The sequence below is a fragment of the Pseudochaenichthys georgianus genome, chromosome 2 (assembly GCF_902827115.2).
Source record: "Pseudochaenichthys georgianus chromosome 2, fPseGeo1.2, whole genome shotgun sequence".
NCBI classification, from domain to species: Eukaryota; Metazoa; Chordata; class Actinopteri; order Perciformes; family Channichthyidae; genus Pseudochaenichthys; species Pseudochaenichthys georgianus.
The window spans coordinates 4,084,906-4,100,641 of record NC_047504.1 but is presented as its reverse complement, the minus strand read 5'-3'; the positions used below and the strand labels follow the sequence as shown (position 1 = coordinate 4,100,641).

The following is a 15,736-nucleotide window of genomic DNA, read 5'->3' as shown; positions in this document are numbered from 1 at the left end:
GGAGGAGCGGGCACACCCACGTATATTTGGGGGTGCACGTGCATATTTTTGTTTTGGTGAGTGCATTCAAGTCCACGCATGTGCCATGAGTGTAGTTTTGCGTGTTGCCAGGGCCACTCTATAAATAGCCCAGATTTTATTTAGATGTTGGACGGAAGGAGACCAAGTGAGAGAGAGCACTTGCAAATGAGTTGCCATAGCAACAGGCACGTTCAGGGGCCCTGCTTGTGAATGAAGGATGAAGGTATGATAATGTCAGTGTCTGTCTGCTTCGTCTTTCTCTCTCGCTTTCTTTCCCCGTGACAAATCATCAGGAAAGCAGCCATGCACAACAGTTTAAGCATCAAATCACAATAAGATGATTAATTACACGCATTAAAAGAGTGCTCAGATATTCGTTGTTGTCAAATCGACTCGCTTTTTTTCCCATCTATCAACCTTTCTTCCCACTTCTCTACATCCCTCCATCCTTGTATTAGCACTCTCGCTGTGTGTCTCACACCAGCACCCACTGCTGTAACTTAACTCAACTGGTAAGAACTATCAGAACTTTTAGTATTAAGTGTCTAATTGTGTGTGAAGCAACCCATCTGTGGCCAGGATGGTAAAGCACACACACACACACACACACACACACACAAACACACACACACACACACACACACACACACACACACACACACACACACACACACACACACACACACACACACACACACACACACACACACACACACACACACACACACACAATCTAACAATCTAGCAATGGTGTTAGCAATCTATTGCTAACACCATTGTGGTAGACTGGCCCTTGATAACACACACACACACACACACACACACACACACACACACACACACACACACACACACACACACACACACACACACACACACACACACACACACACACACACACACACACACACACACACACACACACACACACACACACACACACACACACACACACACACACACACACACACACACACACACACTGCCCGACAGGCTTTCCTTAATATCGGCCAGGTAAAGATAAACCCAGGGGAAGGTAAACATTTCATGATGAAATCTAGTGATGTTGCAGATAACACTGAAGAGTCAATCAACAGATAATTAACTGATTTTGATTGGGGCGATCAGTTACTTGAGTCCCAAGTAAACACAGTTAATCTAACGCTAACATTTGATTACATTTTCCGTTTTTGATTAGAGAAAGCTTTCTCTTTCATCACTATTGTTTTTGTTTAAATTCATGTTCCTCTCTTTTCTAAACAAATGTAGCTCCAGAACCGAAGTTCGGGACCTGTTGAGGTGGATAATCCCGTCCGCCTGGGTCATCTGACTCACTGGTACATATCTATTGAGCCTTGAAACAACATCCTGCAGCTAATCCTGCTTTTATCCTCCATGTGTCAGAGAAGCATTAGTGTGTGCAAAATATCAAAACAAATTCCTGAGCGGACGTCAATGTAAAATGGTGCGGAAATGTTTTATTGTGAATGACATAAACATCAAAATATTCATCCATGCTTTGTGTTTTTGAGGTCTGAGCAACATCTCAGAGAAATATGTAACGTGGCAGTAAATAACGATGAAACACTGACTGTGCTCTCCGTGGGGACTCAGTAGTATGTCTCTTGCTCCACCCAGCCTAAAGACAAAAGGAGACAAAAGAAGAGTTAGGGGCATCCTCGGGACGTTTTGCCACACATCTGCCATCTAAATGTCTATTTTCGTCCTGAATTAGACTTTCTTGAAAATATTGCTAAGAAAGGTGTCTTTCAAATAAATCTCGTATATAATACATTTTGCAAGTTACTTCCCCATCACCGGAAGGACTATACACGTTAATAGAAGCCAGTGTACTGTGTACCTAATTGACCTTCTTTTGCCAGGCCTTCCTAACCAAATCTCCATTTTATTTATAAGCGGTAAACCCTATGAACCTAAGGCACACATGTCAAACTCAAATCAGGCCCTTGGTGGATTTAATTTCGGACCGCAGGATAATTTCTAATTACTATTAGATCTGGCCCGCCGGTATATTGATGAACTTGCACCCAAGACGAGATGCCAAGTATCTGAACTAGCATCACAGAGCAGCACACTGAGTTCAATGGATGCTTCCTTCTGCACTTTCTCTCTCACGACAACAGGGCATGTTTTTTTGTTGTTGAGGGAAATAGTTTTGTTGAAGCTGTTGTTGGCCTGTGGAGAAATGTACTCATAAGAAATGACTCTGGAAAAGCTGCAGATAGAGCCATAAGAAATGAATGCACCTGATTATTTAATGTTGTTTTTTCTGGCAATCATTTAAGCTTTGTTAGTTCCAGGTTTTTTTTGGCCCACTGTGTATTTGAGTTTAACACCCCTGACCTAAGTGATCAAAATCACCGTGCTAGATTTGTTTTCCACTCTTGAGTTAAAGCTTTTTGTGGCCCATGATTAAACAATTATCTGAAGGGCAGTTAGCTTTTAGCCACAGTGGGAAAATCTCTTTCTGAGTCGCTTTGTTCAGATGAATCCCTAGAAAGTGTAAACCATGCAGTTTAACTTGGTTTCCTCGGTCTGATTGAAACACATTATTCAGCATGGATGGGCAACGCGATGTTCACTGATCTGTGCTGCGGGGCTCAGATGTTACAGACCCACACACACTAACACACACACAGATACAGCTGCTTTAGAGCCAGGCCTGCATGCTGGTTCTGCTCAGCTTCGTGGGTGGAACAATGCATCAACAAAGGCAGCGTTGAGGGTTGAGATCCCACTGGGCCGAGCCACCCGTCACAGTTCCCTGGTCTGGGTGCAGACGCAGTGATAGTAGAACACAGAAACGTGTTTTAAGTTTGCAGGATATCTCAAAACTCTACATTTTCAAAGAAGTATGGTCGAAAGCAATGTATCTCCAAGAAGTATAGTATTTATGAGATTTGTATTAGTTCTGCAGGCCTTTTTTTTTTAAAGATAAACCAATGGAGTTTCTAATGGTTATTGAAGTAGGAATATTTGATTAAACCATAAACAAACACAACCAATTTTGTGTTTAGAGACACTTTGAGCGGCATCACATTTTCAGATTTCTCATCGGGGAAATAAGAAAATCATTTTGGTTCATTACGTCCAAAATGTGTACTAAGAGAGGAGAAAAGATCTTACCGCCTGGGTTGCGTCTGAGGATATATCTTCTGCCTTCATCATACAGGAAGATGAGGAGGGAGTAGGGCAAGGCACAGAACCACCAACATGGCCTAAGATAGGGATCGACAGACACAAAGATTGAGCACATCACATCGGGACTTTAAAAAACATGTCTTTCAAGTGTGGCCTGTTCCAGAGCTTGTTCAAAGCAAAAGCAAATATGTTTTAACTGATGTATTCAGCCAAATGTTATGTTCAACTCATTCCTGCAGAGAAGCAAAACAAACAGAGACGAGACAGAAATAGGAGCACTAGACTCTCAGAGGGAAAGGAAGAGAAGCCGGGGTTAGTCAAACATCGGCAGAGAGAAAGGGGAGTGGGCGGGTGAAGGGCTGGAAGATTAAAGGCAGAAGCAGGAGAAAAGGCAACACAATGAGGAGAGAACATACGGTGGGATTTCAGCTACGTGTGAGCTAATGAGCCTAACATGCTTTCATGGCGCTCGATTTTACTCTGGTGGGCAAAGAGTCTCGTTAAGACAGAAGCTCTCCGGCTTCATTCTGCCTCTGGAGTGGAAATGACCAGCGACACAAGATATTATCCACCTTCCACAAGATCATTTCCAAGTACTTTGCTGTACTTAGTTCATCAGAAGTCTTTAGCTCAGACTAGGTACCGACTAAGTGGCATAGGAACTTAGTAAATTGCCCCTATATAATGTGTATTTAATGTTTTGTATGTGCTTTACTCACTTAAGGGGGTACATTCTGAGGGCAATGTCCATGCCCGGGCAGTACGACAGGAAAGCAGCCAGAGCTGTCTCCTCGAACAGTCCAAAGATCAGGATACGGTTCCTTTGGAGGCAAGGCAACAGAGTTAACTTTTGTAAAAGCCCAGGATCATTTTACAAAGTGTTTAGATGTACATACTTCATTCCTTGTTGCAGGATGGAGTTCCTCCTGGTCTTACAGATGATGAGATCGGCCCACTGGACGACCACAATACTGGCGAAGAACGCCGTGTGACATGTGAACTCTATGATCTTTCTGCGCTCGTATGTCTGGTAGAGGGGAAATGGGAAAGAACATTAGCTCAAATAATCTTCCCTTTAACACTTGAATGTCAGAGCATGCTTAGAAACTAGAGCGTCACTTACCCACTGCTGTCCGTAGCTGTCTTCCAGGTCATTTATAGTTTTGTCGTCCCACTGCATTCTGATGCCCAGCAGTTCCATGGGGAGGAAGCCGTTCTCAGCCAGGATCACGAAGTATGTGAAGAACCCAGCTGTGGCCTGCATCATACCTAACGGACAGGAAGAAGAGCAGTGTCATGGCTCCAGATAAAAAAAGAGTCTTTCTGTTTCAATGCTTCAATATACTTCGGGAAAGCTTACCAATCTGTCCGTAGGCTATACTGATGAGCCTTTCATTTACAAGTTTATCTGTTTTGGGGTTTCTGGGCTGTCTCTTCATGATGTCGCTCTCAGCTTCTTCATAAGCCAGGGAGATGGCAGGCACCTGGGAGAAAACAAAATCAAAAGGTCAATTCAATATTTGATATGACAGCCATTATAAATAAGACCCTCTGTCGTGTCAAAGAGCTCACCATGTCAGTTCCCAGGTCGATGCAGAGGATGGTGACGGTTCCCAGGGGCAGAGGGATGTTGGCGCAGATGAAGAGGAGGAAGGGGGAGATCTCAGGGATGTTACTGGTCAGAGTGTAGGCGATGGACTTCTTCAAGTTGTCGAAGATCAAACGGCCTGATGAGAGAGCAGAGTGATTAGTATTGTGTCAGATCAAAAGGGCTTTGAAGTGTTCTGTTAAGTCCAATCTGTTACCTTCTTCCACTCCAGTGACGATGGAGGCAAAGTTGTCGTCCAGCAGGATCATGTCGGCGGCCTGCTTGGAGACGTCGGACCCAGAGATGCCCATAGCGACACCGATGTCCGCCTTCTTCAGAGCAGGAGAGTCGTTCACACCGTCACCTGTCACCGCCACAATGGCTCCCTGCAGAGAGAAGAGAGAAGAAGCGTTAGTGTGTCAAGATGTATGTTTCTGAAAGCTTTAAGTCCTGATGTGCGTCAGTGAAATGTTTTTGAAATTCTCTTTGATGCTAACCTGTCTCTGGCATCCTTCCACAATGATCAGTTTCTGCTGCGGGGAGGTTCGGGCGAAGACGATCTCAGTGTGGTACTTGAGCACATCGTCGAGCAGCTCGGGGGTCATTTCCTTCAGCTCACCGCCGTGCACGACGCAGGCCTTGGCATCCCTGCAGAGGACATCACAGCAGCGTTAGGCTAACCGTTTTAATCCCACATCCTTTTAAACATGATGCGTATAAGTTAGGCACCCGCTCAGAGACCCATGGATTTGTCTACGGTGAATTAATGACAACAACGTTTTAACGAGTAGAACGCTGGGCCTCATTAAGCAATGCTGATTGCATTGTGCTCCATTAGCCCAAGACTTAGGGACAAAGAAAGAGACATGTCTAGAAGCACGACGTCATTCAGCTCAGCTGTGTACTAACCTGGGGTTGACCTCAGAGACGGGGACATTCAGACGAGCAGCGATGTCTTCAACTGTCTCGTTGCCCTCAGAGATGATACCCACGCCCTTAGCGATAGCCTTGGCTGTGATGGGATGGTCACCTGTCACCATGATAACCTGAGAGGGAAGACAAGTGTTAACGCAGAACCTGAGTGAGGTGTTGCTTTTGAAATGATAGATATAGACCGAGTTGCATACCTTGATTCCAGCGCTCCTGCATTTTCCGACAGCATCGGGCACAGCGGCACGAGGAGGGTCGATCATGGACATGAGGCCGATGAAGCAGAGGTTCTCAGTGGGGAAGTTCGTCTCCTCTGTGTCAAACGCAAAGCCTTCTTGGAACTGGTCGTCGGGCAGGTTGAACTGGCAGAAACCTGAGGAAGAAAGGCAGACAATGCTCGTCAGAAGTCCACATATCTCCTCCGACCAAGGCTATAGAATGAAGCTATGTGTTACCTAGCACTCTCTCTCCGAGTCCTCCCAGCTCAACGTAGGCGTTCTGGAAAGAATCTTTCATCTCGTCGTCCAGAGGCTGCTCTTTGCCGTTCATCATGATGGTGGAGCAGCGGTCCAGAATCCTCTCTGGGGCGCCCTTCATCACCAGCAGCTGTTTGGACTCTCCAGGTGTTGCATTCTTGTGGATGGAAAGCTGTAGGACAAGAGGAAGAGTGGATTGAATGACTTGCCCTTATTCCAAAGAAACAGAGACATAATCAAACCCAACCACTAGAGGGCGTAAATCAACATGTCCCGCTTCAAATGTCCAACCAATGGGGTTTTACCTGGTATTTGTTGGTGGAGTTGAATGGGATCTCAGCAAGCTTGTAGTATTTGTCTCTCATGTCGCCAACGGGTCCACAGCACAGCTCAATGCACTTCAGCAAGGCCGCTTCTGAGGCGTCACCGGCTACATCTCTCTGTTTATTTAAGCAGACGACAAAGTGTTTGATTAGTGGATTTGACTCAAAATGTCGACATAATTAGTATTTCTTCTTTTATAATATACTGTGAGTGAATATTGACATAACACAGAGAGAAAAGCAACCCTTTGAATATCATTCAATAGCATAAAACACTATTTTCTGTATTTCTTTGTAGAAACAGACTAGTCAGTACTCAGTTAGAATGAAATCAATGGTTCTGTCGAGCCACCTTCTTGCTATAGCTGCGGCTTTATATTTCTGAAAAGGCCTTCAATTATTTTGAGTGCTTTTTATAAAGATGTGTAGTGAAGCCTCGCTGCATCTTTATTTTGCTGGGATCCAAAAAGCTTCTTGCCAAGTCACCCCCAAACAAAGTTTCTGCATCTCAGCAATCACACGGGTATTGTATTCAATAAAACAAAATGTTATAAGGAGGGAAAGTATTCCATCAGGTGATCAGGGTACATTCCGCTATGTTTTGGGGGTTTTAAGTGGAATAACTTGAGCTTTTTTTTTGAAGGCTTACTGCAATAAGCATCTTACCTTCAGGATGGGGACACCGGACTGCTCTGCCAGGAAGACGGCGCGGTTGCAGAGGCCGGCGATCCTGGCGAGGGCGCCCCATGTGGCGGAGCTCCTGTCGAAGGTGGCACCGCTCTGGTTCTCCGTGGTGTCGGCCTCGTGGATCTGGTTGTCGAACCACATGTGGGCCACGGTCATCCTGTTCTGGGTCAGGGTGCCGGTCTTGTCGGAGCAGATGGTGGAGGTGGAGCCCAGGGTCTCCACGGCTTCCAAGTTCTTCACTAGGCAGTTCTTCTTGGCCATGCGCTTGGCGGTCAGGGTCAGACACACCTACAGACGGGAACCAAGTATTAAATACTTTACACTGATCATATATTCAGAAATGATACAGAAATGGTGAACACTACAACTCACAGTGACAGTGGCCAGGAGACCTTCTGGCACGTTGGCGACGATGATACCAATGAGGAAGATGACGGCCTCCAGCCAGCCATACCCAAGGATGAGGGAGAGGACGAAGAAGGAGACACCCAGGAAGACGGCCACGCCAGTGATGATGTGGATGAAGTGCTCGATCTCCTTGGCGATGGGAGTTTTGCCACCATCCAGACTGGAAGCCAGACAGGCGATACGACCCATGACGGTACGATCTCCGGTGTTGATGACGACTCCTCTGCAAGTACCTAGAGAGAGAAATGGAGGTGGTGAAGTTGAGAGAAAATGATGACCCGGTGAATTTTGTCTTGTCGGCTAATTGTCAGATCTCTACCTTCAACACAGTTGGTGGAGAAGAAGGCGATGTTCCTGGTTTCCAGAGGGTTGTCGGCGGAGAAGTCGGGGGTACGAGACTGAGGCTCTGACTCACCGGTCAGAGAGGAGTTGTCCACCTGAGAAATGAAAATAATGTCAGCGTTCATTATCAGATGTAAGGAAGCGTATGTGCTCTTTCAAGCCACGATGCCCGTGAACTCTGATTAAAACACGTGTTTCAGGTTCGCACCTTGCAGCCGCTAGCGGAGACGACACGCAGATCAGCAGGGATCCTGTCGCCGCCTTTCACCTCCACCAAATCTCCAACCACCACTTCCTCAGCGTTGATGTTCTTCTTCTCGCCGTCACGGAGGACAAGGGCTTGCTATACGAACAAAAGGTGAAATGATAATGTTTAGTGAAATTCATGGAACATTTTGAGCCACTGGATATTAAACATTAAGCCATTTTGCACATAAGTCAGGAAAAGCTCACCTGTGGGACCAGGTTCTTGAAGGAGTCCATGATCTTGGAGCTCTTGGCCTCTTGGTAGTACGAGAAGCATCCAGTGATGATGACGACGGCGGAGAGCACCACACCCAGGTACAACTACATAGGAGAGAAAAGCACGTTAGTCATTGAATCTTTCTTTGATGAATATCACACTCGAGGAAACATTTCCTTACGTTATCGTTGGCGGGTTCATCTTCAGACGCCGCCTGGATACCATAAGCCAGGAAGCAGAGGAGAGCACCGATCCAGAGCAGCATGGAGAAGCCACCGAACAGCTGCGAACAAAACAACATCAAGTTTCAAGTCCCATCTTGCATTGGATCTCAGTTCATTTGTATTAAACATGCAAATGCCTAAGGTTTTGCATGGTAAATCTTGCACTCCCAAACGGGTATTTCCTGCTGGGAAGAAGTCACTTGTACCTGTCTGCAGAACTTCACCCATTCAGGCGTTGTGGGGGGAGGTGTGAGGGCGTTAGGGCCATCTCGAAGCAGGATCTCTTTCGCTCTGGCGTTGGAGAGACCCTAAAAGAGACGGGAAAAACAGGTTTAGCGTCAATAGCACGCATACTTTCATACCGTGAAACATGTGAGGAGAGTGTAGTGCAGGGAAACACTATCAAAACAGGTCTTTTAGGTAAACACCTCGCTTTGACTTCAGGAGGTAAGGTAGGGTTAAAGCGATCGGAAACACATCCACAGAAAGAAAACATGTCAGTAATCCTAAAATGACTGCTTCCTTCATTCACAAGCCCATAATAAGACGACATACTTTGTTTGCAGCGTGTGGTATCACAGTGTGAGAGACAGGACAACCGGCTTCTTTCTGTTGCCATTAAGAGCGTCAACAAGGTCATGTTTTCCAAATGTTAAAAACTTGCAGATTTGAAAAGTAGAGTTTGACTGAAGGTTTCTTTTTCTCTGCTTGCTTCCGGTGTTCCCGTGTGAATGAAGTCTTTGTTTTGGGGCAGACAGCTCAGATTTCAGTGGATAATCAGCATCAGTCAAGCATTTGGCTCGCTTGGGGCTGTATCGGGTTGTGTAATGGGATAAAGTGTGTGGTGCTTGGTAAAGCCCATGGCTTTTTGTACAATGTGAAAGAGGGTCAGTCCACCCTAATAACAACAATTTCTCTTCCTTGCCTGTATGTGTGTGCTTTTGACCTCAGTTTGTACAGGGAGATCTTCCCTGTGGCTCCCACACACACACACACACACACACTGAAAAAGTACACACACAAAGGCAGACTACTCACCCTGGCAAGGTCGGTACCATATTTTCTGTGCAGTTCGTCCAAGGTTAACTTGTGATCGTCCTATGGAGAGGAGGGAGACATGGTGAGACTTTTAGTAGCAACAGTCCGTATGCAGATATGATCTCCTTTGAGGGTTATAAACATGTCCTGTGTTTCAGAGGGACACAGGGGGAACATAAAGAGGACACGGCAACGTGGGCCATCTGATCAGGATTACAGGACGCACGCCGGGCCGTACAGTGTGATTTTAAGATTAGTTGAAGCAGACGTTGAGAGTCAGCTGATGATGGGGAAGTGGCAGCCAAACAACCAGAGCTAAGCTGGGTTGCGTTTGGACTCATTCAAACTGTTGCTGGAGTAGCGCTCGTGTTTTGGGTAGAGCCGAACTCACGTCGATACCAGAGTCGTGAAATGAAGTAGCTATTTGTTGATCTTGAAATGAGCCGGGGGACGAACATTCAAATGGCGGTGGATCTGCAAACGAACATGCAGAGAAGCGGGCGTGCCCACACTGTGCTTGTTGAATAGCGCCTACAGCCAGGCATGAATACTGATTATCCCCGTGTCATCTGCAATAATATCTGACTCCCACCGGTCACACTGTGATCTCTATACCAAATGTTTTTACCACCTTCACATAAGTGACAAATTATTGTTGTGATAGACTGGTGTGGAATTTTCCATTTCAGCATTGTATTACTGTCTTTAAGCTGCGCATATTGCTACATCCTAACGATGAGTCTATCATTATGTACGTGTGTCATGTAGGAAATTGTTATCATTATTGTAAAGCGATGTTGAGCTTGTTGTACATATCGCATGGTTATTTGGTTGACTCCCATGGGTGATGTGTTCCCGGCTGATGAATGACTGACTGAGGGATGAATGAGGCGTCAGTTCACACCACTAAAGGACCCATTGTATTATTTAAGTACAAGCTTACATTGACCATTTAAGGTAAATGTTTCACATCCACTGTATGAGACATGCATTTACATTATAACAATGTGAGGTCCTAAGCTGTAAGGGAGGAACTAAGTCACTTTACATTCATGCGTACTCAAGGTTAGTGGAGGGAATGGGTGAAATTGCAGTTTTTCCCGCCATGCCATTGTTTCGCATCAGCCTAACAGAGGAACATCACTATTACGGCTCATATCTGGATCATGTCTTGAAGGCCAAACACTATTGAGGTTGTCAAATTCTATATTTAGCATTTCCTTGATCACAGCTTTATGTTGCCATGGGGATAGCTACTATTGTCTTTAGCTGGACTTTGTCGCCTCGTTTAATTGTACGATGCCGCAAATACAATGGTGCAATAATCATTAACGTGTCGGCATAAAGACGCCGACCTATTATTGTTTTACTACTGGTCAATTATTCTTTCATTCTCGCTTAAATCTGAGAATCAGCGATGTTTCCAAACCCTCTGAAAAACAATGCATGAGAGTCACTAAAGACACCGCCTGCTGTTCATCCCAGTAAATGATATGCTAGGGAGGTTATGGCCTATTGGCGATACGGCTGTTATGGCATTGAGATGACCTTCAGTGGCGGTAGGACTTTGAGATCGAGTTAAGAACAATTATCATTAATATGTCACCACGATGCGTATTTTACTGCCTAATAACCTGCTGGGTGACATTGAGCCTGGAATGTGGAGAAAATTGCACTTAATATTAAAACTGGCAACAAGCATCCAAGTCATTGCAGTGTGTTGTACTTTGGCACACCTGCGACAAACTGACAGCATTCATCTGCACCTTCAACTGGTGACCTTGTGAGAGTCAAAGACAAGTCTATCATACAGCAACACGTTCAGAAGTGGATTATAATGTTATTATTATCAAACCTTTCACTAGTTCTCAGTAATGTCTGCTTTCGAGCTTTGAGATGAACATGACACCTGAATGTGCCTTTTGTGAACTGACCTTGTGAAGGACACTTTCCTACGGGAGTTAAAAGACGCTTTGTCTTGAAGAGGACATTCTTTAGTTTACGGCTAAAGGCAGACGTGAGAACATACTTGGTAAACTTTACAATAAGTCGAGATCATTTAACTTAAATCATTATTAACAACTTAAATAAATGCATTTTTTTTCAGAACAGCAAGTGGTTTGACGTTATTAATTAGCCCTTCTCATTAACTACGGGATGAAGTTAATGCAAGAGTGACCTTGGGAAATGACCTCTGAGAGCTTCAGATACAGACTGAGAAAACGCTGACACCAGTGGAAATTGTGTGACTGTTTTACACAGGAAACCACCAGGAACTCTATGCACCAACTCTGCACTTTAGTTTCTGCGGCTAGAGATGACTACACGTGATCTAAGAGTATGAAAATAACTAAGAAGCAGAATAATAAAACGTTTACAGGCTGCAGTAAAAGTGAGTATTTTAAGAAACTGAAGCGGAGAAAAGTAATCCACATAAGCATGACTTAGAAGTTAAGTATGGCTGTGAACTCCTTAATGACATGTGACAGTACACGCATGGGGTGTAAGTAGCAATCTTTATGAAACACGGGGCAGACGGTTACATCTCATGTGACTAGCCATGAGGTCAAAGCAGCGGTCTGTCTCAGCCGTGACTGTGTCTTTGCCGTGACCGTACGTGTTGCCTTACAGTGACCAACATGGTCTAAATCAGGCAAAATATGTTAACGGGGGGACACGCTTTTAAAGCTCAACAAGGTCGTTCTATTTCACGCCTGTTCATTTCAGTTAGAAGATGGATTTCGAAAGTTTAAAACACGTTTGAGGGTTTGAGTCACTGAAATAGCTCCACACAAGTATTTAGGTAAATTATAGGTTTATTTAAAGTTTTTTTTCACTTACCAGGTCAACTTCTTTCTTGAGTTCTTCCATATTCTTAAGCGCCTTGGCTTTCTTGGAGGTCTTGTCCCCGCCATCTGACGTGGCTGCGAGTTTGTACTCCTCTTTCCCTCGCTGAATTGAAGAAAGTGAGACAAAATAACATAGCACTTGAGCACACGTGGTAATTTTGCTCTGCAGCTTCCTCCTACATGGCAAGAGCCGAGAGCAGTGTCAACGTTGCTGTTCAAACAAGCTGCGTTAATCATTGTCAAAAGGACTGTGAATAACTCTCATAAAAGTTTCCAATTTAAAAGAGTTTAAAAGAGTTCCCTCAAAGTTCACAGCCGATTTGCAAAGCACTTCAGGCAATAACTTGAGACAAAAACTTGAGTGAAGGCTCAAAAGGGAAAAACACAACCAGCTTAATCTTAACCTAAAGAATCTGAGAAACGAGTCCAAAGCATGTGACAAAGCTCCAATACTTACTCCCAGCCCCATGGTTGCAACGCAAGTCTGAGAACAGGCAATCCAATTGTCTTTTTAAATTGCAACGTTCCTACTCCGCCTCTCTCTCTCTCGCACACCACTCTCGCTCTCTCTCTCTCTGCCTCCTGTTCTTCCGCACTACCCAGAGCAGAGAAGATAGGTTGCTCCACATTAGCCAACCCTTTATAGTGCCTACTGGCTCACCTGCCCTGAGAGGAGGAGCTTTGGAAGGGGGAGAGGGGGGAGGCGGTGGAAAAGGGGTGAAACTGGACAGGTGAGTGGTGGTGTTCAGGAGGTGTGGGCATTAGTAACGGAGGAGTATAGGACAAAAGGGGAGGGGTTGTTCTTGCTCAACTTCCTGGTTTTGTTCTCACCGCTTCCCTTCCTCTTCTTTCACTCTTACTCCTATCTATTGCTTTTTTCTGACCGGGGTAGGTGGTGCGGACGACTCGAACGCCCTTCAGAACTTGTATTAGTGTACAGTACAAACAGGGACGTCCGCAACTAAAAAAAGCAAGATAGTGGAAAAAGTGAACGACAGACATGGAGAGATAAAATCAGAGCTCGAAAGGTGAAAGTCCACTTCTGCAGGTGACTGATTACCCAAAGCTGAACTAGTTCTTCAAGTGCCTCACTTGCTAACTCGCACCGAAAGAGAAGAAAGGTTATTAAAGCTGTGAGAGAAGTTGGATGAAAAGGATACTCATAGCAAAGATAACACGTGGAATGCAATGGGAGGAATCCACTGATCCTTTGGCTTTCCCTCTCTGTCTCAGGTCAATATGCCCTGCACAAAGATACCATGCCATTGATTCTAAAGTCCTTTCACCTCGGGGAAACTCAAAAGACCGTGACTGGAATGTGTTTATTGAAGCTAACCCATTGTGTTAAGCATACATTCACATTTCTGCAACACTCAAAAAGGTCCTTGACTGACTGCACCCATAGTGTCACAAGGATTAATATGCGTTAATCATCATGAGAAACGTGTGGAGGGCTCTCTTAAGAGTTCAGGTCAGATTTCATTGTTCAAGTTGGCAACGATCAGCGATTACTAAACAAGGAAAGTCATTAAATTGTATTTAATTAGACGCACGACCAGGAACTGAAAACAGCTACACTAGTAAGCGCCACCTTAGTGTTCCTAACAGAAATCTTAAGTAACGCCATAAAGTTTAACTGAGAGGCTTTTAAATGAATGATTGAACCACCTAATGCCCCTGACATACTCTGTGTCCTTGAACCGACAAAGAGTTTTCTAAACTCAAGCTGGTGCAGGAAAGCTCAACACCAAAAAGAAGTATAACATGTATATTTGTGCCGGAGAGCTACAGCTTATTAGCCCCCGTTTGATCTGTTATCTATGGCTGCCACCTTAGCTCATGACCCTTACGTCCCCTGAAACCACGAAGTGCTCTTCCTGTTCATTGAAACCTCGCAGGCAGACGGAGGAGGAGGGGGGGGGGGGGGGTCGTCCTTGTTGGCAGGCTGGTGGGGGTTGTTGGATGTGTTTGTAGTAAACTTCCTACTGTTTATAGTCACTAGACTATGCAGGGAGGAGGGTGTCAGAGGTGGAAGGAGTATTCAGATATATGACATGCTTCATAAAAGTACTGATACCACACAGTAAGACTATGGTACAAGGAAAAGTCTGGTTAGTAAGTATAATCAGCTCAATGTACCCAATTCAAGAACATCTAATAATAATAAATAAATTATAACATTACATAAAAGATTATTAATGCTGGTCATTTATTTATTAAACACAATCATTATTCAATAATTCAGCAACATTTTGCAAAATGTATAATCTAATATATATCATTTGTGTTTTTTTACGCATTATAATTAAAGTAACTAGTAACTTAAGCTGTGAGTAAAAAGTTCAACATGTCCCTAATAATTGTCGTGGAGAAGGGGTCTAAAACAGCGGTGTCAAACTCAATTTCATCGCGGGCCACATTCGCATAAAGGTTGCACTCAAAGGGCCGATTGTAACTATATAAATATATAATATATATATAAAATTATGTATTATATAACATTATTGCCTCTGAATTGGATTATTATCAGATAGGATAATAACTTAGTAATTAACTACGTCTGAAAGCAGAAGTCCATGGCAAATAATTGGAAGTCTCTTCAGTGCGCATGTCACAAAACGAGATGCATTGTGGGACATGTAGTTTATGGGCATATTATATTATAAACGTATTATATTATTTGCAAGCTATGTGGGCCACATAAAATGAAGTGGCGGGCCGGATTTGGCCCCCGGGCCTTGAGTTTGAGACCCCTGGTCTAAAAGGACCGAGACAACCAGCAGTGTATTGAATTCAATGTGTTCTAATTCTATTCATGAGGGTGAAATAGATCCAATAGAAAGAAGAAGGCTATGCAAGAGTTACGGTTGAAAACCCCTTAAGGGGACAGTCCACCCCAAAGAATGAGATGTGTTGTTCCCGTGGTGGTGTATATGACCAGGTAATAGCTGTAGCTTGCCACAACACAATAGAGCCCATCGAAACTGGATTGTGGTGCACTTTCTCGCACTGAAGAGCATTGGGATGCTAACAACATGTGCTTCACAGCCCATCATGTCAACAGCTGTGGATGTGCGGGAACATATTTCCAGCACCTGTCTCCAAAGCTGTGGCCACACCTTCTATTCAAACATATTTCTATGTACACTCTCCTTTTGCAGGGTTTGTATTTGAGCTAGTTTAATTATGTGGGAAATCGACCTCCCACGCGGCAGAGAAGTCTTT

At 44.5% G+C, this 15,736-nt stretch overlaps 1 protein-coding gene across 1 annotated transcript; it reads right to left on the bottom strand.

Annotated features, from left to right (window-relative positions):
- Positions 1 to 1,479: 1,479 nt before the first annotated feature.
- Positions 1,480 to 13,132, bottom strand: LOC117458111 (sodium/potassium-transporting ATPase subunit alpha-1). Its single transcript, XM_034098373.2, has 23 exons — positions 12,969 to 13,132; positions 12,504 to 12,614; positions 9,663 to 9,722; positions 8,831 to 8,932; positions 8,582 to 8,683; positions 8,391 to 8,504; positions 8,146 to 8,280; positions 7,915 to 8,032; positions 7,560 to 7,828; positions 7,167 to 7,475; positions 6,483 to 6,617; positions 6,157 to 6,349; positions 5,899 to 6,074; positions 5,681 to 5,817; positions 5,269 to 5,419; positions 4,989 to 5,157; positions 4,756 to 4,910; positions 4,544 to 4,667; positions 4,307 to 4,452; positions 4,080 to 4,210; positions 3,903 to 4,004; positions 3,169 to 3,260; positions 1,480 to 1,660 (listed from the first exon to the last, which is right to left on the bottom strand). Exons 1-23 carry the CDS (start codon positions 12,978 to 12,980, stop codon positions 1,632 to 1,634), a joined length of 3,072 nt encoding a protein of 1,023 aa, XP_033954264.1. The 5' UTR covers positions 12,981 to 13,132; the 3' UTR covers positions 1,480 to 1,631.
- Positions 13,133 to 15,736: the final 2,604 nt, after the last annotated feature.